The 23,313-nt window shown below is 48.5% G+C and overlaps 1 protein-coding gene across 4 annotated transcripts in view; it reads right to left on the bottom strand.

Moving 5' to 3' along the window:
• PRPF40A (pre-mRNA processing factor 40A) overlaps nt 1–23,313 on the bottom strand; it is an 827,412-nt gene that overhangs the window by 70,959 nt on the left and 733,140 nt on the right. For all 4 annotated transcript variants that reach the window (XM_085645530.1, XM_085645532.1, XM_085645531.1 and 1 more), the window contains one exon: nt 18,297–18,443. In XM_085645530.1, the coding sequence (XP_085501656.1) occupies nt 18,297–18,443 (147 nt within the window). The remainder of the gene's footprint in view (nt 1–18,296; nt 18,444–23,313) is intronic.

Raw genomic sequence — 23,313 nt, 5'->3', positions numbered from 1 at the left:
AGGGATATGGATCCAGAGTGCCCCCCCCCCCCCCCCTCACAAAATTTACTACAAAGAAGATGCTTAAGAAAGTGAACTGGACAGTGAGCTGCCAAAAGGCTTTTGACAATGTGCTCAGCACCTATTCTCAAGGCTCCAGACTACTCCAAGCAGTTCATTGTGCAGACTGATGCCTGTGAGCTAGGGATAGGAGTGGTCCTATCCCAGATCAATGATGATGTCTAGGACCATTTGTTGCTTTTATAAGTAGGAGGCTACTCCCCAGGGAACAGTGTTGGAATGCCATTGAGAGGGAGGCCTTTGTTGTGGTTTGGTCCTTGAAAAAGCTGCGACAGTACCTGTTTGGGACTCACTTCCTAATCCAAACTGACCACAGACCCCTCAGATGGCTAATGCAAATGAAAGGTGAATATCCCAAACTGTTGAGGCAGTCCAACTCCCTATAGGTAATGGATTTTACAGCGGAACACAGACCTGGGCCGGCCCATGCCAATGCAGATGGACATTTCAGGTTCTTCCACTTAGATGAGGATTGTGTTGGAAAAGGTTTGTCTCATTCCCTTTCGTTGGGAAGGGAGGGGGGAGAGTTTTGGATGAAAGTGCCCCTTTTTGCATGGTTAAACACTACTAATTTTTTGCCACATACCTGATACCAACTTGACTGAGTGTATGCTCGGATCCTGCTAACCCGGCCCCAGCACCTGTGTTCTTTCCTAAAACTGTACCTTTGTACCCACAATTGGCACACCTCTGGGCCACAAGTTTTTAATTTTTTTTATTTATTTACTTGAGTTTTATATAGCGCTGGCTAGACCCGAAGGTATCAGAGCGCTTTACATGAAGAGAGTTACATAGGTTACAAGTTACACATTGTTACAGAAGGTACATCAACTACAAGTTACATCCGCTGGTTCATGGCATGTAGAAGGGTAAGGGGTAATGTAAAAGTGTGACGGGGAGGGAGAGTAAGCGGAAAATTGGCACAAGGAAAAACAAAGCAGGCAGGGGGAAGAGAGATTCAGGGGAGAGAGGAAAGGAATAGGGGAGGCAAGCAAAGAAAGAAGGAGGGAAGAGGTGGGGGAGGGAATAGGAGAAACAGCAAGGAGACAAGGAAGTAACTGTCTGATGTCCGGCTGCGTGGGAGACTGCTCCCCGTGGTAAAGGGGTCATTCCCAGTCTTCCATTTTGTGTGATTCCCTTATCGCGGTGGACTCTCTCAGCGGGGTCGCTGAGACTCCGGGACATAGCTGCTGAATCCCTCCTCAACAAGGGGAGAGGAGTGCTTTGGTCATGTGCACACTTAGAAGAAAGAAGGAGAGAGGAGGAGGGGGAGGGGGTAGAAAAACCCAGCGTGAGCACAGTGTCTGACTTCAGGGAGGGTAGGAGATGGTTCCCAGTGGTAAGGGGATCAATCCCAGTCCTCCACTATGTGAGACTCCCTTGTCACGGAGGACTCTCTCAGAAGGGTCTCTGAGACTCCAGGGCAAAGATGCTGGATCCATCCCCAACAAGGGGGGTAGGAGTGCTTTGGACATGAACATACTTGAGGGGGCCATTTTAGGGAGTCAGGCTGGTAGGGTTACATAGGTTGCAAGTTACACATGGTTACAGAAGGTACGTCAATTACGAGTTACATCCGTTGGTTCATGGCGTGTAGAAGGGTAAGGGGAGGGAGATTGAGCGGAGTATAGGCACAAGGATAAACAAAGCAGGCAGGGGGAAGAGATTCCGGGGAGAGAGGAAAGGGATAGGGGAGGCAAGCAAAGAATGAAGGAGGGATGAGGTGGATGAGGTGGGGGAGGGGGCAGGCGACAGCGAGGAGACGGAGAAGACTAGGCTAGGCCTGGACGTATCAGAGCACTTTACATGAGGATTAAGACGTGTTATGTTATGTTATGTTAATCGGGTTTATAAAGCGCCTGGTTACACTGAACAGTGTGTCCCCGCGCTGCGGTGCACGTCGCTCTGATGAACACGGAGACCTATCCAGGCGGGAATAGGTGAGTTTTCAGTTTCTTCCTAAACATGCCCTCAAAGGGTTCCAGCCGAAGGCTCTCGGGAAGTTTGTTCCATAGTTGGGCTGCCAGAAAACAGAAGGAGCGACCACCCATCCTAGCTCTCTTCACAGCCGGGACGCGTACCAATCCCCTCCTCTCAGACCTCAGGTGGCGGGTTGGAGTATAGGGGGTAAGGAGGTTCAACAAATAAGCAGGAGAGGTTCCCTGGATAATGCGATGACACACACACAACGCTTTAAACCAGACTCGTTCTCGTATAGGCAGCCAGGGAAGAGAGGCAAGAGCCGGCTTAGAGGCAGTTCTCCTCGGGCGCATCAGGATCGCGCGGGCTGCAGCGTGCTGAACGCATTGAAGTCTCTTTATACACCTGCCGGTAGCACCCAGATAAAGGACATTCCCGTAATCAAGACGAGATGTCACGAGGGCGTGAACTAGGGTCTTCCTAGCAGCAATAGGTAGTATATCCATGGTTTTACGGAGACTTTTTAGGATTCCGAAACAGGCTCCTGCGACCCGCCTGGTGTGATAATCAAATGATAGGTGAGGATCCATCCAAACCCCCAGGTTTTTGGCCTGGGCGCATGGGACAGGGGTGGGGCCCAAGTTCTGCGGCCACCAAGCAGAGGACCATACGGATGGAGCTCTTCCCACCACCAGTACTTCTGTCTTGTCACCGTTAAGTTTCAGACAGTTTTTTTCCATCCAGGAGGCTAATTCTTGCAGGCACACCACCAGATTGGGAGCTGCCGACTGCTGTTCCTGGGTCAAAGACACCACCAACTGGGTATCGTCGGCATATGAGACGACTTTAATCCCAAAGCCATCGGCGATCTCTGCTAAGGGAGCCACATAGAGATTAAACAAAGTAGGGCTCAAAATTGAGCCCTGTGGAACCCCCTGCTGCAATCCTATGACCCTAGAGTAGAACTCGCCCTGCCTCACCTGGAGGCTGCGATTAGCTAGAAATGATATAAGCCAATCTAAGGCCCTCCCAGACGCGCCTCCTTTCTTTAGACGGTGGACTAGAGTGTGGTGAGCTACCGTGTCAAAGGCCGCACTAAGATCCAACAGGATCAGGGCGGCCGTTTGACCAGCATCCACATACTCCCGAATGGTCTCAGTTGCCAAGAGAAGGGCCGACTCCGTTGAGTGGTGTTTACGGAAACCCGATTGAGTGGGGTGAAGAAGGTGACATTTCCCAATATGAGCTGTAAGTTGTTCATTTACCACTTTCTCTGCCATCTTAGCAAAGTAGGGTAAAAGAGATAGGTCGCAAATTGTCTAAACGCTCCGGGCCTAACTGAGGTTTTTTTGGGAGGGGAAGTACTACTGCCTCCTTCCAGCAGCCAGGGACTGTGTTGGTCCTGAATGAGACCTCCAGGAGATGTCTGATAAAGGGCTCCAAGGTTTCTAAACACCCCTTAAGCCTACTCGGGGAGGTCGGAGCCTTAGGGGAACCAGACTTGATGTTCACGCAGAATTTTTTCAGGATTTCAGGGGGAGTGATCATAAAACTATCTAGTCTCTCATCCTCCCCTAGAGGTTCTGACACATCCGGAAGGTCCTGGTGGACCCCGGCCGACTCAGGAAACGTGGAGTAGATAGTCACCACTTTGTTAGAGAAGAAACTCGCTATGAGGTTACAGCGTTCAACTGACCCGGCGGCAGGAGCTGCCACTGTGTCCAGGGAAGAGATCTCCTTATAAACCCTGAATAATTCCCTAGTAGAGTTCCCTGAAGACTCAAATCTTTCTAGGTAATATTCCGCCTTAGTTTTCCTGATGAGTCCATGGTATGCCTTCAGCATTGCTTTGTACTCGCACCTGCTTGGGGTAGAGAAGTCCTTCCTCCACTGCCATTCAGCTCGTTTACAGTCTGCCTTAGCATTTTTCAGCACTGAGTTAAACCAGGGTGCAGACTTCTTTGCTCTAGTAAATGTTTTCCATGACCAAGGGGCAGTGCTATCGAGTGCTTCTCCTAACCTCCTATCCAACTCTGAGCAAGCACTGTCAGCATCCCCCCCCCCCCCCCAGGCGGACCCCTCATCAGGAGGGCGTTCTTAAATTTGCATGGGGAAAAGCCACCCCGGTAGGTTATTCCCTTCTGCAAATTCTCTTGCACCTTAGGCTTAGGCAATCGCATGACAAAAGGGACTAGATGATGATCAGTCCAAACCAAAGGCTGTGGTGGACCAACCTCTACTGCCTCCCAGTTAGTGAAAATGGGATCAAGCAGATGACCCTTCTGGTGCGTGGGCCAGGCAGCACTAAGATTTAACTGTAGCGTTGCGAGTTCTTGGTTTAGCGCAGTAGTGTTACAGTGTTACATCAGTTACAGTTACATTACAGTTAGATCTGTTGCTTATGCATTCAATAAACATAGAAAAACAAGATCGATAGAGGGAGGGATGGGAACATAACGGGGAGATGAGGAAGGAAACAATCTGTGATGTCCAGCTGGCCCCTCTGCTCACCTTTGGGGACCACACGGGGCGTAGACCTGAAATTGGGTATCCGTGGTACCAAGGGCCTGGTTACCAGAGAGGGCATCTGGGGGCTGCATGCAATAATGCCTCCCTCAGAGACCCCTCACCTTGACACCATCTCCCTGCCAACGCAAACTGGATGTTTTGGTGCAGACCAAACAGAGGAGTCGACATGGCACTCACCCCTGTGCTCCATGCCCACCAACACTGCCTGTGGCATGGGTAAGTCACCCCTCTAACAGGCCTTACAGCCCTAAAGGCAGAGTGCACCATACCCAAGTGAGGGCATAGGCAATTGCAGTGAAGCCATTTTGAATGTATGGGTTGTAGGTTTGTCAACATGAATTCCACAGCTCCTTGATGGCTTTACTGAGGTCTGGGAGGTTTGGAATCAAAAGTCCCAGCACAGTAAACCCACACTAATGCCAGTTTTGGATGTAATGAAAAATGCACACAGACGGCATCTTAGAGATGCCCCCTGAAAAACGACCAACTCGTGTGGTTTACGACTGGCACCCAGCCAATGCCACCACCAGACAGGTTTCTGGACCCCTAGGTAGAGAGCCCGCCGCTCTCTGTGTATGGAAACTTCGCACATACCGGGCAGAGGTGTTGTCCCTCCTCCCCCAGGGTGAGAAGGTCCTCGAAGACTGCCTTTGATAGCTGCCCCCAGACTTTTGCTGCTATCATCAACTTGCTCCCCCCACCGGTTCTCACCCCCACTTTGGGAGCGAGAACCTATAGGAAAACCTAGGCAGAAAGGGTGGTGTGCCCACCTTTGCCAAACCCACCCTTCAGGTGGGGGAGGCGAAGTGAAGGCCACCTCTCCCCCCCCCCCCCAAATCATCTTGGAGATGGGAGGATCCCTCCAATCTGGAAGAGGACCCCAGGGAAGAGGCCCATTGGTCACAACCTGCACAACCCTGTAACACAACTAAATCTAGTATTTAAGGGCACCCCTGAACCTTGCCTCTTCAGATTCAAAGTGACAAGGAGGAGGACAGAAAAGCCATGCTGTAGAAGAGGACAACAACTGCTTTGCCCCAGCCCTATCGGCTTGTCTCCAGCTCTGAAACCACTGTGAGCTGAACCCAGCGTGTCCTGAAGCCAGCAAGAACCCCGGAGACCAGCCCTGCCTTCTTAAAGAACTCTGATCTCCCATGGACACCGGATTTGTTCAACACCAACGCAAGCCAGGACCACAGATCCAGCCTGATCCGTGAGTCTTCACCACTCTGCACCAAACGCCCAAGGTCCGAGTTTGAATGGCCCAACACCCCAGCTAGGTCCCCTGGCGATCCGGACCCGTGATCCCATGCTGGAGGACCTCTACCGACCTTCTCCTCAACACCTGCAGCCTCAACCTGAAGGTACCCCTTCCCTAACTGCAGCCGGTGAGAAGACCCAGACCCGAAAGGACACCCCTGCACTGGCAGCTCCTGGGTCCTGTGTTGTCCGACCGACGGTGTTCTGGTGTCAAGCAACTCTTCCTCTTCATACTCCGGTCGTTGATTCCCTTCGTCCAGTCTTCGGTGTCCAGCCTGCAGTACTTTTCTGCAACCGACATCCTCCAGGCTCTTGACATCTCCTGAGCAACCTGCACCCAGCCACCCTTGTGCCTCTGGAGATCTGGGCTTCGTGCCAACTGGGACCCTCCATTGCCCCGACCTTAACCCAAGGTGCTCGACCCCCGAGACAGAGTGGCATGCCCATGAGCAGCTCCCAATCGAGGTGACCCCTAGCCCCATTGGCACTCTGCAACCGGCCACCGTAGTGCCGCTGGTGATGCCCTCTGAGTGCCTGATCCTTAGGGAACGTTGGTTCTACCCTCCAAAACTCCAACTCTGAGACCATTTACCTACCTGCAAACTTAACACTTTGTTTTTCTCCATAGGGCTGAATGGTGGGTTTTTTCTGAAAATTTTAAGTGTTGAACAGTCCTGTACTGCAACAAAAAGTAACGTAGTGTCTTCTCCAGAGTTAACATTTTTCTAAAAGTCCTGTGTTGCTTGAACTGTTAGGATTGTGTTTCATTGTAAACTTGGAAAGTGATCTCAAAGTAATCTAAAAGTAATTTATCAGTAATCTTAAATGCTTTTGAACTGTTTTCTCAACTGCAAAAGCAATCTGAATGTTCCTACAAATCCAGTGTTCACTGTGTTCTTAAAAATAACCTTGTAAGAAGAGTTTCACTTACCTGCTAATAAGTAAATTTTGGTACCAGAAATAAAGCAACAAAAAAAACTTTATACAAACAATTGGTCTGGATTTAATCTTTGAGTGTGTGACACCATTTCTTGCCCGAGTGTGTACAACAAATGCTTAACACTACACTGTTGATAAACCTGACTACTCAACCACACTACCACAAAAGAGAGTAAGGTATTATCTACTTTAACCTCTGCTACATCTCCTGGGATCCACTGGACTGTGCACACTATACCTTACTTTGGTACAATATATAGAGCCAGCTTCCTACAATTGGTATAAACCCACTTCATTCCTTCCTCACTTAGCAACTGAACAGTAATATATGACCCCGAACACCCACCTTCCTTTTTAGGCTCCTCCTCTGATGCCCCTTCACTTGTCGGTTCTAATGTGGCTTGTACCTCAAAGGTCTGGCATAGAATGGACCATAAATCGGAAAGGCAATCCTATACCCTCCTTTGTCTCCACTTAGATTCCAACCTTTGTTGCCAGTCACTCACAAGTCTCTATATAGACATTTGCTAAAAAGCCAGGGCTACACACGATGGGGAGACTTGTATCAGCATAGCATGTTCCTTTCCAAAGCTGAATTTTTGAATGGATAGTCGGCATGCTAAATGAAGATTTTCATATGTATTCGCTTGCAACATATTGTTTAGTCAGCTACACCTGATTTTCTGCCTGAAGCTCCCACCTTTATCACACTACACACTATGCTACAATTAGTCACTCCAAGATACAGTCTCACTTATGTACAGAAATATCCAAGCTGAATGCCCAAGTGTTCAGGTGCAGGCACGACTGCACTGGGAGAAGTATCTTGATACTCCCTTTATGGATGATCAGTGGCGAAACTTCTGTGCCAAAAAAGGACAGATTGCTCCTAGTAGGAGGCTTCACATCATACACTCTAAATTCACACACAGGATCTATTATACTCCAGCTATATTATTTTGTTATTGTCTCCGGCTGGACGAGATGTGACACAGATGCGGGATAGCTGATGCGGACTTCCTACACCTGGCCCTGCGTTTCATTCTGGCGTGGACAATGCATTGAATGTCATAATTGGGAAACCTCCAACACTCAACCTGCTTCTTTCACTCTTGGGATACACTGGTGCGCTCGATGCAGGCTATAGGAAGTATGTGGCATTGGCTTTGCAGCTGGCTAAAAGAAGAGTTGCCTGCCGTTGGGAGAGGGGAATGGCACCTAAATTCAAGTAATGGCTGAAGGATTTAATCTATTGCAATGATCAATTGTTTCTTCATGGCAAACTGCTGCCTCCCACGTCTAGGCTGTGGGACATTTGGGATCCACTGCATACTTATCTGCTCTAGCATGCAACTCCACTTAACTCTAAGGATACAGCTGCTGTGTAGGATTGATGTGATGCCCTCTAGGATATTTAAGGTCCAGGCTGCCTCTCGTTTTTATCTTCTTCCTTTCTCCCTGGTGCTTTTGCAACTCAGATAAGCAATTTCTTAATTGGGCAATGATGAATTGATTAGAGACATTCGCCTTCACTGAAATCTAATAGGCTTCATGGGTGATTGATACGGAAGGCTTGGTTGATGATTTATGTGGGTTGGGGGGGAGGGGAGGGGGGGGGGGGGGATCTGGAACTTGCTGCTAGCACTGTATACTCAGCCAAACATGCTGTCAAATGGAGAAAGAGGTGCCGATCGCTCAGGCCATGATCGGGAGGCCTTTTGTCAGTTGCTGATCACATCCTGGAAAGCACCCACATGTCTTCCAGAACGTGTGGGCCAATCGTTTGAGCCATGTCCCAAAGGACTTGGACATAGCCCAAGACTCGTTGAAACACTCTAGCACCGTGTACGCCCTATCTCCGAAGAGACGAGAGCCATCAAAGGGCATGTCCATAAGGTTAGCTTGGACATCCACAGAGAAGCCAGCGAGTCTGCCGTGTCAAGGCCACAGCCTATGGTAACCTTTGCTGCAACTCCCTTCGGTCTGCCAACAGCTTTGGAGAGGACAGCCCAGGCCTCCGCTGGGACTTGTGGCAGCACATACGCAACCGTCTCCCATAACGAATGGGAGTAACGACCCAAAGAGGCATGCAGTGTTTATCGACTGCAATGCTAGGCTGGAAGAAAATATTTTCTTGCCGAAGCTATCCAGCCTTTTGGATTCCCTATCCGGCGATGCAGAAGGGAACGCGCAACGAGAAGTAGTGGCTTGGACCACCAAGCTCTCGGGGTTTGGGTGAGATGTGGGGAAAGCGGACTAGCCCGGTGCAAGGCGATGGCGGCAGGCAATTGTTATATTCACAGGAGCCTTGTGCTGGGCTTGGACCAGGTGCCCAGCAGAACATCAGTCAAGGCCTCATTACATGGTAGCAAGGGTTCTGAGGTGGAGATGGCAGGCTGCAGGCCTCAGTTTTGATCACCACAGTAGGAAGCTGCAGCTCCAAGGTCTCCACAGCCCTACATACTACCATGGCAAAGGATGCTCCCTCCTCGTAGCCAGGTTAGGGCGGAAAGCATGCCAAGCTCTGTAGAGGTATCCAAGCCATTGGCATCACCCAGTTCCTCATATCAGTCAATTTCTTCAGAATAAAGCAGGACATCTAAGGGGTCCTGGCTCCCCTCCCAATCTTCCTCCAATCCTAGCTGCTCCAAATAAGGCTGAGGATGCGACAGAGTCCGAGGGATCTGTGCCGGACGGCTCCATGTCTTCAGGGATGAGAATGGGGCTGATGCGGTGCAGGGGGAAGGTTGAGGTATGACCAGAGCGATCTGGGTCCATGGGCGCTGGGGCCAGAGGAGCTGCCAATGCGTAAACCAATGGAACTCCTTTCGCTGAGCCTGTGGGGGGTCAAAGGCCTCTCGACCAAGACCGGGATTTCTGAGCCGTCTGACGCCGGGCCGCAAGCACTTTAGGGACTGCTCCCTCAATGATTTAGGAGCCATGTCCCAGCAGTCGGAGCACGACTTCAGGTCGCAGTCGCGCTCCAGGCACCAAAGATACACGCGGTGGGGATCCATGACCGACATGCTGCAGTGAGAGGCGCTGCACGGTTTACATGAAAGAATACCTACACACCAATCAAAAAATGTAGACTAAAAGTTGAAAAAATGTCAGAAAATGACCAGGGTAGCTCTCTACAACTGATCTGTGCTGGCTGGCATGGAAAGAAAAGAACCAACGTCAGCTCGCCAAGGTGGCGCCTATATAGACGTGGCAGACGTTATGACGCACAGACAACGTCACACAGAGTCCACTGATGCCACTTATTAGTGCGCAGGGGTACTGCTTAAGAAAAATCTTCTGGATCCAGTCTGACACCTGAGAATTTCACAGGTAAGGACTCTGCAGCTAGATGTCTATCAGATCACACTTATTCTCCAGCCTAAGCTTGTTAAGCTTCCATAGAGAAAATCCATGTAATTGTACAAACCGCTCCTTTGAAAGAGCACCTGTTGGTGGAGGAAAAACTAATGATAGCAGTTTCTCCCATTTCTGAGCTAGAAGCTGCAGGTTGGCAAGTATTCCCAATGCTTAACACCTGAGATGGGAGCAGTGGCCTCTTTGTTATATGCAGGTGATTTAAAATTTGAAAGCAATTGGACTCTTGGGACAGAAGCTTTTCTTCAATATGAGCAGAATATATCTCAGACTCCTCAAATACTACCCACTGAGTCATAACTGAGTGCTTATTTTATACAGACTGCTCTGCACAACCTGCGGTTGGGACTAAACAAAAGAACTTCTCACCCTGTGCAAGAGTGCAGGGTGTAGTTAAAGATGGCTAATTCCACCCGCAGCACACCTACAAACTCCTTGGTTTTTATAGACTAATAGTACTAGATTCATACTTTTATATGCAGGGTTACAGTGTAGATTTAAAATACTGGCCCCTGAATGGATTCAAAAGGGAAACCAATTAAGAATAAAAAGCTCAGGGAAAGGGTAGCCGACTTACAATACAAGCTTTTACTAGTCAATGTGATGCGCAATTTGGGCCATCAGCGAGATAGGATTGACGCTACAGGGAACTGTGCAGCTGACCTAGCTGCGACAGTTGCAGTGCAGATTGTTAAATCAGCAGTTCTTGAAACTCAACATGGATATACTAGCAGCAATACAAGTAAGAGAAAAGAGTGAAACACCTTCCATCAGCTTCACTCTAAATTCAAACAACAACTTGTGTGGTTTCAATACCCAGAGTGCGAGATAGGATAATTCCTAATAAGTGGTCTAGATTAGTTCTCATCAAAATAGCCCACGAGGGGTTGGCATCTGCTCATGATGGGATAAATGCAACCAGAACAATGTTATAGAAAAGCTACTGGTGGCCATGTTTAATTAAACAAGTCATTATGTTCGACTATGTAATGTTTGTCAACAGATTAAAGCTTCTAGGTGAGCCCGCCTTCAACAGCCAGTCATCGAGATAGAGGAAGACTGGACCCCCTGATCGGCGCAGATGAGGTGCGACCACCCCACCACTTTCGTGAACACACTAGGGGCACTGGTAAGGCCAAAGGGGAGCTCGGTGAACTGAAAATGCTCCTGACCTACCGTGAACCGCTGGTAACGCCGGTGGGCCGGAAGGACGGGGATGTGAAAATATGCGTCCTACAAGTCCAACGCTACCACCTAGTCTCCAGGGTCGAGGGCAGTCAAGACCTGAGCCAGAGTCAGCATTTTGAACTTTTCCTTCCGGAGGAAGCGGTTGATGTTCCGGAGGTCCAAGATGGGACGCAGACCCCCCCTTGTCCTTCTTGGGGACCAGAAAGTAGTGGGAATAACAACCACTCCCTACTTCTGGCCCAGGAATGCACTCAATGGCCCCCTTGGCCAAAAGGGCCGCAACTTCCTGCCGGAGAGTTGCCAAGTGTTCCCCCGACATGCGGTGACACCGAGGTGGCATGGCTGGAGGGGTGGACTGAAAGGGAAGGGATTAACCCTTGCGGATGATCTGCAACACCCACTTGTCCGATGTGATAGTGAGCCAGTGGGGGAGGTGATGGCGAATCCTGCCACCCACTGGCGTGGGGTGCGCCACAATGCTCAGTTTAGGAAGGTTTGGAGGTAGAAACAGCGGGGGCGGAGGTGGACTGCCCCCCACGCTGATTCCCAGATCCGCCCCTGCGGAAGCCACGTCTGCGCTGAGGCTGGTTCTGCACAGGCTTGCTAAAGAAACGTGCCTGGGCGCCCCTGCCTTGGCCACAAAAGGAACGAAAACCAGGAGTGGCCGGGGTCTTCGTGGAAAGACCCAAGGACTTGGCCGTGGTCCGCGAGTCCTTAAAACGCTCCAGAGCACGGTCCGCCTTATTGCCAAACAGGCGAGTGCCATCAAAGGGCATATCCATGAGCGAGCTCTGGACATCGGGCGAGAACCCAGTAGATCGCAACCAGGCATGGCGACACAGTACCACAGTCGTAAAAATCGCCCTGCCCAACGAGTCAGCAGTGTCCAAACCACACCGAATGGCGAACTTGGCCACATCCTTACCCTCAGCAACCGCCTGGGAAAGTACAGCCTGGACCTCCTCAGGACACTGAGGCAACACCTGAGCAACGGTATCCCACACCGCGTGGGAATAGCGGCCCAATAAGCAGGTGGTGTTCACCGACTGCAGCCCCAAGCTGGCCGAAGAGAACAACCGCTTACCGAACTGTTCCAGCTTCTTAGAGTCCATATCCGGCGGAGCCGTGGGAAAGGCACTCTGCGACGTCGAGGCTTGGATGACCAGACTCTGAGGCGTGGGATGAGTGGTCAGAAACACGGGGTCTCCAGGAGCCAGGCGGTGACGCCTGGCGACATTCTTATCCACAGGGGCCCCCGTGGCCGGTCGCGACCAAGTGCCCAACAGGACGTCGGTGAGGGCGTCATTGAAGGGAAGCAGTGGCTCCGACGAAGTAGACACCGTCTGAAGCACCTCGGTGAGGAGGTTAGTTTTGAGGGCCACCGTAGGAAGCTAGAGGTTGAGGACCTCAGCAGCCCGACGGAGTACCATCGTGTAGGAAGCGCCCTCCTTCATTGTAGGCGGGGGAGAGGCGAACGCCAGGTCAGAAGAGACAGAGGTCGCCGGCGTCCTCCAGATTGTCCACCCAGTCCTGCTGGGAGTCACACTGATGGGCAAGAGGGTCCGAGGACCCCTAGCAGTCATCCTCCACCTCCGTTGCAGGAGGAACCGGCCATGGCGGTAGAGCGGAGCAGGGACACACGGCATCGGAAACTGCGCCGTGATCAGCGCTGGCCGGGGTCAGACCGGCGCCGTGTCCCAATGCGGATCCCAGGCAGGAACGAAATGGTCCTGGAACCGGGGCAAGGGCAGAACAAACGGCACCCACTGCGGCGCCGGAGGCGGAGCAGTCAGAGCCGGACCTCGTGGCGCCGTAGCCAACGGCGGCGCTGACGGGCCAATAGGATCCGGACACGGGACCGTGGGGCCCGAAGGCGTGCCGGCGGAAGCCCGAGGCCTAAAAAAGTTCATGGTGGCAAGAAATTCTTGCACCTGTTCGGGAGTCTCCGACAGACCCGGGGTAAGGCGGGTAGGCCGCGGGACTCCCAGGCCCCAACGGAGCCGCAGGGGCAGAGCCCCTGTTCCCCTTGTCCGCAACTGAGGACCGACGGTGGGACGTCAGAGAGGGAACACGCTTCTTCGAATTCTTTTTATGTCGTCACTTACCGGAATCCGAGGGCGAAGACTTGGAGCCCGAGGAGCAACGGCTGCGGCCCAGCAAGCGGTCCCTGGACCTGGAGAGGCGCTGGGACGAGTGCCGGACCTCCAGCGGTTTCCAGCACCGCTCCCTCAAGGCCTTCGGGGCCATGGCCCGACAATCTCGGCAGTCGTGGTCGATCTCCAGGCAGTAGAAGCAAACATCATGGGGTCCGCCACTGACATATTGCGACGGCAGGCCCCAGAGGACTTAAATCCAGGCAGCCCTACGTGCACCAGGAGAAAAAAGGGGAAGACAAAAGTATCAAAAGAGTAGTCAAAAAGTGACTAAGGTACGTGCTGTATCCGGAGCTGTGCTTGCTGGCGCGGAAAAAGAAAGAACGGACGTCAGCGTGTATGGGTGGCGCCTAAGTAGTCCCCGTGACGTCATCTAGGCGCTTACGATGCCAGTGACGGACGCGTAGCCACACGACGCCACCTACTGACGTGCAGGGTTACTGCTACAAAAAACTTTCCGGATCCAGTCGAACGCCTGGGGATATTCTAAGGTAAGGAATCTATCACCAACGTGTCTCTTTCAGATCTTGCCTGTTTGCAGATGGATGAATAGGGTTTTCTGCTGTGCATCCAGCTCCTCCTGCAGCTCCTGGAAGATGGGTTAAGATCACACGGAGCAGGTCATCAAGGGTGTTTACAGCACCTACTGAGCCCTTGGAGCCCAAGGAATTCTCAAACTCCAATTTTCAGTACATATGTAGGCTCTGGGGCCCTCTCGCCTTTGAAAGGATCATAGGCTTGTGTAAGATGTTTGGGTACGACAGACTAGCAGGATTGGTGCCTAGGAGTGTTGTTGGCTCTAAAGGCTGTGGTCAGTGCAGACAAGTGCCTGAAGTCATAGGTGACCCGTATGGTTGTTTCTTAGCCACAGGACTTGATGCCGGACACCCTCTAGCTTGGGCTTGAGGCCATTGTGCTGGCCTAAGTGGTGTGCGGTGCCAATCATACTTACAGCTTGAGTCTTTATCTGTGGTTGTGAAGCACCAGGGGCCCGTCTCTCTCATCAGAGTAAAAGATTGCCTCTGAGCTGGGTGAAGATTGGAGGGGCTGTGCCTCTGAGGGTCTGGCTTCCTCCTCTGCCTTGATGCTGTGTTCCCCGAAGACGTCAGGGGTGTCGTCTAACTCTTACCTCTGTATACTTTGGTGTGCTGCCTTCAAACTCCATTCAGACTCAATGAGTCTTCTTGAACTGTAAGTTGAGGCAGGCACAACATGTGTAACCCACGTAGTTGAAGGAAAGAAAGATTGCAGACCTGATGGTGGCTGGTCCACGAGAATTAGGAGTGGTACAGGGGGCAGTAATGGAAGCGTGTCCTTTTCATTACTATGCAAGTATTCTTAAGTCTTTGATGCAAGAGTTGCAGTACCCGAAGGAGGGCCCTAGGCCTCGGCAGTGAGACGTCGAAAGGAGGCCGGTTTCGGGAGATCACCACCAGGAGAATAAAGTGAAGCCTCAGATCTGTTGCCGAGTCCATTTTTTCCATTTCTATCAGTCAAAACGACCGCTTGGACACAAATAAACCGCTTCAAGTCACCAAACACTATGCCCTGTCGGTACACGTCCGAACCAGAAGGCAGAAAAAACAATCTAACATGGAATCAATGACTGTGGGCAATGACAGCTAAAAGAGGGGATGATATACGTAATGCCTCAGAAGAATGATTCTATGGAAAAAACTTGCAAATGTCCAAGACAAACACTAGATGGCAGGACTAAGCAGAGTACGTTTACGAATGGCAATACATGCTACGAAAGTTATTTACCAGGGGTTACCTTTTTTTGGATTCATACTTGCTGATTGATCATCTATTGAAATCTCCCAAAGCAAAGAAACATATCCCAGAAACCGATGCTATGTAGTGTCATAATTTCTCCAGTCACTCAGTAATCAGTATGCCATTAGATGAGACAAAACAATTCCATGGAATTAACTCGCATGAAGGAGGATCGCAACTCCAGTGACATACATTTCATCTTGTACTCAGAGTACACACAGACTAAGAGGGTAAGTTCAAGCTAGATAGAGAATCTGATTCTTAAAAACAAGGACAGAAAACAACACTCAATGGAGAATAGGATGAGCAATCGTTAATCTGCACAAAGATGGGAGTATGCAGCAGAACAATATTACTGAAGGTAACCTGCCCTTCTAATAAATACTTTTGTGGCAGTTACAATTTACTGAAGGACTCGCTCTGCAGTAAATCTCAGAGGGAGGGCTTCATGTATAGTAAGTAAAGGGCTGGCTGCAGTCAAAACAGTTGCAGTAATGTTTAACCAAGACCAGCCTCACTGCTTATCAAGCCCTAACAAAGCTCAAGGGATGAAAAGGACCTTAAGTCCTACTAGCTGCTTTTCAAACAGCTGCAACTGCTACCTCTTTGAATAGGGCAGAGGTAGCAACATGTACTTCTTTCAAATATACCTGAATGCCACAACGTGTATGTATGCCAGCCACCTTGAACAAGACCTTCCTATTAGAAAACACTTGGCAAGCAATGATGGGATGTAACAGCATCCATATGCACCCGGTCCCCACCACAACACCCTACTGTACTTGATCAGCCCAAAGCTCAAGATTGATCTGGTAGCTCATGTGGGGATTGCAAAAAGCAGCCACTAAGTTTCGACCAATGTCTAGTTGCGAATGATGGGGAAGGAGTAGGAGGAAATGAATGACTGTATGAACATGGGGATCACATAGATCTGTTCATGCGGGGGGGCTATCTGTGTCCACTATCAATGTGGGAAGGTTTGAGAAGACAGGGTCCAATATGTGTCCTGAAAGATGTTTGTGGGGTCTTGACCAACTGGATGAGCTGTAAGGCTTCCAGGTCTTAAACTAAATTGCATGTTAATTCACTATATTCACTCAAAGTCATAGACAGTAAGGTCATCTAAAATACTGAGGCTGGAGAATTCAAGCGCAAAAGGTTCAATGGCTTCTGAGCTGGCTTGAAGGAATCTAGCCTCAAGGCCTCGTGGGTGATGTATAGGAGGCAGCCCGAAAAAGAGAAATGTTAAAGTTTCAGGGAGAAAATTATGCTTTCACAATTGGGGACGAAAAGGTCTGCTGTTGTGTATGTATAAATGGATTTAAAAATGACTGCAATCCCAGCTCATGCGATCACATACAGTAACACCTTGATGATGATTATGTGACTGGAATTGTTGTGATGCTACTTAGCGTCATTTGCTTGGATATTGAGTTTGACGGATTGCGATTTATCAGTAGATGGATACTCAGACGCATTAATCAGAAATAAATGCTAGAGGCAACAAATACGCTCTACATGGTAGCCTCTATGAATGTAAACCAAAAAGACTGATGAGCAATTTCACCCAACAGAATCCTGCATGAGAACATATACATACTTCTGCTCAGCACCCTGCCTTTTGTATAGTAGCCACTGGGAATTAGAAGTCTGTACTCCTGAATAGAAAGAGCTCTGAAAGATCTGAAAGTAAAAAAAGGAGTAGGCATATCTCAAAGATTGCCACTTGGAGCATGTGGTTAGTATTTCACAATTAGCAAGGCAGCCACACTAGCATGAATGGCATGAGGGAGTTTCAATCTAGAACTGCTGCTACGTATTCAAAGAATGAAGACTGCATTACCCAACTTTTCTAGAGAGGGTATTCTCCAGAGTACTAAACTTACAATAAATACTCGCCTACTTGTTGCAGAGACAGAACATGTAAAAGTCAAACTTTCAACCTTATTAATAAATAAACAGTACACCCTTAAGGTAGTCCCCCAGGCAGGAGACACCTCGAATGAACCCTGTATGACAGAGCTCAAACAAAGGAGTCACGAAAAAAAGATTAAAAAAAGAAGACAATCAATGTTTATTGTGTCATTTGAGCACACACTGTACAAAGTAGAGGAAATGGTACAATTGCAAAATCATTTCATTTCAACTTACAGAGTATACAAATTACCAACAAATAAAAATATAAAATCTTTCTAAAATCCCAGGTCATAAATGAGCAACAACCTAAAGAGAAATCTCTGCTCCCCACTCCTTAGATACTAGACCTTAAAAGATCAGATGGCTCAAGACAATGAATCTAGAAGTAATGAGTGACAGTGCATAATTCCACATGAAAATTAACATTATGACACAAAGGCAATAGGAATATTTTATCCTTGTCCACTTAAAAAGAGGTCTGGCACTCCCAGCTGTTGAGTGTGCCACCAGTTCCCAGGAAGATTAAACTTCCTTTTGGAACAAGCAACATGCTGTGATATGGCAACACATTGTGAAAAATACAATACATAAAAAAATTAAATTTACTAAAATATTGCTAGAAGACAGGATGTATAACATTTAATCTCTTAAAGGTTGTTTGAAGGGAAACAAATTGGCTTTGCTACAATAAGGATATAGGAGAGGAACATGGGTAGCATGAGATCGTCATCTACACCACTCCATTTTTAAAGTCTAATTAAAGCTTATAAATTAGTTTTGAGATTCTCAACATGTCAAAGACATCCTACAAAATGGTATGTGTTTGAAGGTCAGAAGTGGACCGTGCACTGTAAAAGGTTCTACGTTTATCCTCTTAAAGGTTGCTTTCGTAGGCAACTTACTTTAATTAGTATGTTTTCATCGCAAGCACCAAAAGGATGTTCACAAATTTGAACATTGTCAAACAATTTGCTCCAATCAGGTTGATTTTTTTTTTATATTACAGAAATGTACAAGCATTTATAGCAACCTTAGAAACTTTTCTATGTTTCACAAATCTCAATTACAACTAAAATTGTTTTTGGTGAGAGTTTGGAGGCCATGTTCATTTAAGATTACAGTGAAAGTTAAAGGAGTTTTTAATTTACAGTTCACAAAATACTAATTAAAACTTACAGAATCTTTTCCAGATCTTTTTTTGGGGGATTTATGTTTTGATTCTGCTCTTTGTCTTGCTTTTTCTTTTCCACTGTCTTTCTCTTTTTCTCTGTCCCGATCTCTTTCTTTCTTCTCTTTTTCTCTTTCATCAGATTCTGGAGAATCCTGTTAAAATAAGCACAGCTGAACATTAAATACTTATTTTGAACTGAGCTGATGGTACTGTATTCAATTATTTAGGCATGCATAAATACCGAAGCCAACACATAAGATGCAATGGTAATCGTTGAAAGAGCAGGCAGGGAAGCAACCCCGGGCAACAAAGCATACATTTATGAAGAGTAGAATAACCACCTTAGGCCAAACAATTTCTACAGCATGGGGGAAAAAAAGACTCGCTTGACACCAAAGTCTTTGTTCCAACCACTGTCTAGAATAGGTTAGTATCAAGTCCCCTATGAAACTTTACTCTGGGGGATACTAGTCTGCTTGCAAAAACATTAGCGAGAAGATTTCAAAAGCACTTTAAGGATAAAAGCATGAAATTATTGCATCGCAGTAGATAGAATATGACAGATGAGCAATATAAAGCATACTTAATTGAATTTTAAAGATTAAAAACAAAGGTAATCCACATTTGTTTAATGTAAATTAGACATTTATTTAGAGCACACTGTGCATATCTAAAGGTTGCCTAAGTAGTTTTGCAACACATATTGATCACCTAATTTCCCAAAAATTCAATACTGTTTAGACAAATTACTAGTCATTTGTTGTTTAAGGCTAGCCCCTCATCAGTTCTTAAAATCAGAGGATGATTCTGCAAAAGAGGGTGCTTGAAAGTGAATGTAGATTCTCCTCTTACTGAAGTACACCACATTAAGTTTCCACTGTCACACTAAAGTTGAGCATCTGTAAATGGAGGTTTTGTTGAAGGAAACAACCACAATTGGGGAGAGTTTGGCAGATGATTTGTGGGAGGGTTTCGATCAAAGAAAGGAGCTATGGATTTAAATTAATAGAATCGCAGTAAAAAAACATGATACTTGCCTTTGGTAAATATTTATCTGGTAGAGACATATTAGTTGCATATTCCTTACCTTTTGAATTCCCCCCAGGCATCAGTCTGGATCAAGAGATTTTTTTCTTCAGCAGTCCCCCTGCTTGTTAGGTGGTGTCAGTGGGCTCCGCGTCCGTCGTCTGCGTTGTGGGCATTGGGGTGGGGTCGTTGGACCTATATAGATGCCGCCCATGCGCCCTGACATCGGTTCTTAACACGACTTTCCATGCCAGAAGCGCAGAGCTATGAAAGATACTGACCACTGGTGCATCAAAACTAGGGCCCTGTAGGAAAGTCCCTATCCCTAGAAATCAGTTTGCAGAGCGGGGCGGATGGGTTGGGCGGTAAGGAATCTACAACTGATATTTGTCTCTACTAGATACATTGTTACAGAAGGTAAGTAACTTGTTCATCTGATCGAGACAATTAGTTGTAGATCCCTTACCTTTTTAATAGATACCCCAGCAATACCAACCCCAGAGGAGGGTCTGCAAACCAAGATCACACGAGGAAATCCTGGAGGACCGAACCGGCAAAATATCTGTTCGCCCGGACTGGACTGTCCAGGCAGTATTGTCTGGTAAACGTGTGCAGGGATGCCCACAAAGCTGCCGGACAGATGTCAAGGAGTGGGACTGTGTGCTAATGAGTGGTTGCCGCTGTTGCTCTAGTGGAGTGAGTGCGTAACCCCACCGGAGGCTGCTTTGCCTATATCCGCTATTGGGATATTTCTCACAGAGACCATAGAGGCTCCTTTCTTTCGAGTAGTGTGTGCTCTAGGAAGAGTGGGTAAAACCCTTTTGGCCTTAGCATAACATGTTTGAATGCATTTAACTATCCATTCGGCAAATCCTGACTTGGATATAGCCTTCCCATTATGAGGTCGGGAGAATGCCACAAACATTCGTTGTGTCTTTCTAAAAGTCCTAGTCCTATCAATGTCATACTTACGTAGGAATTTAGGGTTGGTGGGGAGGACAACCTTGTCCCTATGTATTTGGAAGAAAGATTATTCAAGGGTTAATGCTTGAAGTTCACTAAGGCGCCTGAGTGAGGTAACCGCAATTAGAAATGCCACCTTCCAAGTGAGGTATTGAAGGGGGCAAGTCTAACAGGGCTCAAATGGTGGGCCCATGAGTCGTGCAAGTACAATGTTAATATTCCTTGAGGGTGCTGGTGGAGTTCCCACCAATGGACTTGTTGGCGCATCCTGCTGATAAGGTCAGAAAATTGTTGTCAATCATCGGAAGGCATTCCACTAACAAATAAATGTTGTGGTGGAGAGCCCAATGTCAAATGGTGTAAGATAAATAAGATAGTTGTGGAGAACATAGGAATTTGAGCTTAAAAAGACTATCCTTGCAGAATTGAAATAGGGTAAGCCCACCACTGTGCTGATAATAGACTCTAGGGACTGGAGTTGGGATTTGGTGGTGTTGATAGTAAACCCCAATTGATGAAGTAGCTGTATTGTGGATTGTTTTTTTTTCAGCACTGCTGTCGGGTGGCAGCTTTGATGAGCCAATCGTCTAGATACTCACTTAGACAATGAAGACTCTCTTGGGAAAGATTAGTCTCATCCTCTTTCTTTTGGGGTGGTGGTGTAGGAAAGTGCCACTTTTTGCATGGTTACCCACCACTTTTTGTCCGACATTTAATGCAACTTGACTTGAGGTGCCCTGGGTCCCTGCAAATCAGGTTCCATGGCATTTGTTCTTTCACAAAACTGTACCTTTTTTTACCAACAATTGGCACATCTCTGGCCACACATAAGCCCCTTGTAAAAGGTGCCATAGGTACCAAGGACACTGACCAGGGAATTCCTCTAAGGGCTGCAGAACCTATTGTGCCACCCTTCGGGACCCTGCACCTTAACACTCACACTGCCACTGCAGGCTGCGTACTTTGGTGCACAGAAAAGTGGAGTCAACATGGCACACATCACTGTGTGCCATGCCTACAACCCACTGCCTGGGACCTAGGTAAGTCACCCCTCTAGGAAGGTGCACTAGCCCCCAGGTGAGTACAGATGAATCGGCACTGTACACCTACAGTGCCTACGTCCATTCTTAGACATTGTAAGTAAAGTAAAGCCATACAGAGTATATGGTCTGGGAGTTGGTCATTACACACTCCACAGGTCTATAATGGCTTTACTGAAACCTGGGAAATTTGGTAGAAAACGTCTCAGCACATTAAACCCACACTGATGCCAGTGTGGTATTTAATGTAAAATACACTCAGAGGGCATCTTAGAGATGCACTGTGAAAAATCACCAGCCCTGGTGTGGTTCCTGAAAAGCTGCCCGCCATTTGCCACCACCAGACATGTTTCTGGACCCCTTGGTAGACAGCCTCTCCTCTCTGGGTCCAGAAACAAAGCCCAATCAGGGCAGAGGTGCCATGCCTCCTCCCCAGGATGTGCTGGGTCCACAAAGGAGAAGCTTCAAAGGCATGCCGCCTTTGTAAGCAGCCTCTGCCTTTTGCTGCTCCCAGCAACTGGCTCCCACCAGTTCTGATCCCTACTTTGGGCAAGAGAATCGGTAGGAAAATCAAGTGTGCCCACCTTTGCCAACCCCACCCCTCAGGCGGGCGAGGTGAAGAACACATCTCAGTCCCCTCCATCTTGATGAAAGGGACCCAGCCAATTAGTGAGAGGCTCATGCCCCCCTCACACTGGAGGGTGGCATAATAGGGGATGTACTTACTCCAGAGAAGGGACCAATTGGTTCCGACCTGCTCCCCCCATTAACCGTAAATTTAGTATTTATGGGAGACCCTGAACCTTACCTCCTCAGATTCGAGGAAGAAAGGGGGACCAAAGAGCCATGCTGATCCAGGAAGAGGACACCAACTGCTTTGGTCCCAGCCCTACCAACCTGTCCCAACTCAAACTCCTACAGCGGAATCCCCGGCATGCCCAGCAGCCCCCCCGAGCCCAGAGGACCTACTCTGCACTCACCTTAAAGACTGTCTCCAGTGAGCACCAGATTTGCTCAACAAAGACTTCAAACACAGAACCTGGATCCAGGCAGCTCGACAATTCTGCACCATTCTACACCAGATGTCCACAGCCAGAGTTTGACTGGCCCGACAGCCCAAGAAGGTATTCCCACCGATCTGGGCTTGGGATCTGGTGATCCCAGACCTTCCTCGAGCTTTAAGCAGACGCCTGCAGCCTCAACTATAAGCCCTCCAACCGGAGCTGGTAAAAATTTCTGATGCCCAAAGACACCCCTCCACCTGACGCTCCACAGCCTTGGGTGGGCCAATTGGCAGTGTCCCGGCACCCCCCCGCCCCCAAAAGAATCCAACTTACCTCTCCAGTGGGTGGTCGCCTTCAGGAAGCCTCCTTACCAGAGCCTGCAGCCTTTTCTTCAAACCGGAGGTCTCCTTTGCAAACTGGGCTCCCAACGTCTTCTTGGCACTCTGCATCCAGACAGCTCCGTGCCGAAGGTGGTGCAGCTCCTGTGCTGATTGTTGGCCCTTGCAGTGCTGATATTAACCTCAGGAGTTTTTCTTCCACATCTGAGTGGCATACTCATAAGCAACCCTGACCGAAGGCCCCTTAGCCGAAGTGGCTAACATTGGGCCCCTGCACTCTGCACCCGGCCGCCCCAGTGCCACTGGTGGTGCAATCTGAGTGCTTTCCCCCCCCCCCCCCCACCACAAACCTGAGATATCAGTGATGAGCCAAATGTATTGAAATGTGGAATTAGGCATCCTTTATGTCTAGTGCAGCTATAAAGTGGGATGATATCTTGAAGTGTTACCATGTGAAAACGCTCTGACAGGATATATTCGTTTAGAGACCTGAGGTCCAGGATGGGCCTGAGGGACCCATCCGTTTTTGGGTATGAGGAAGTATATGGAGTATACTCCTATACCATAATGGTTGGGGACTGGTTCTATAGCTCCTTTGAGAAGTAGGGTTTTGACCTCCTTGATGAGTAGCGTTTGATGTTCCACTTATAG

This window comes from Triturus cristatus, chromosome 3_1, assembly GCF_964204655.1.
Source record: "Triturus cristatus chromosome 3_1, aTriCri1.1, whole genome shotgun sequence".
Classification (NCBI taxonomy): domain Eukaryota; kingdom Metazoa; phylum Chordata; class Amphibia; order Caudata; family Salamandridae; genus Triturus; species Triturus cristatus.
This window is presented reverse-complemented; position numbering and strand designations above follow the sequence as displayed.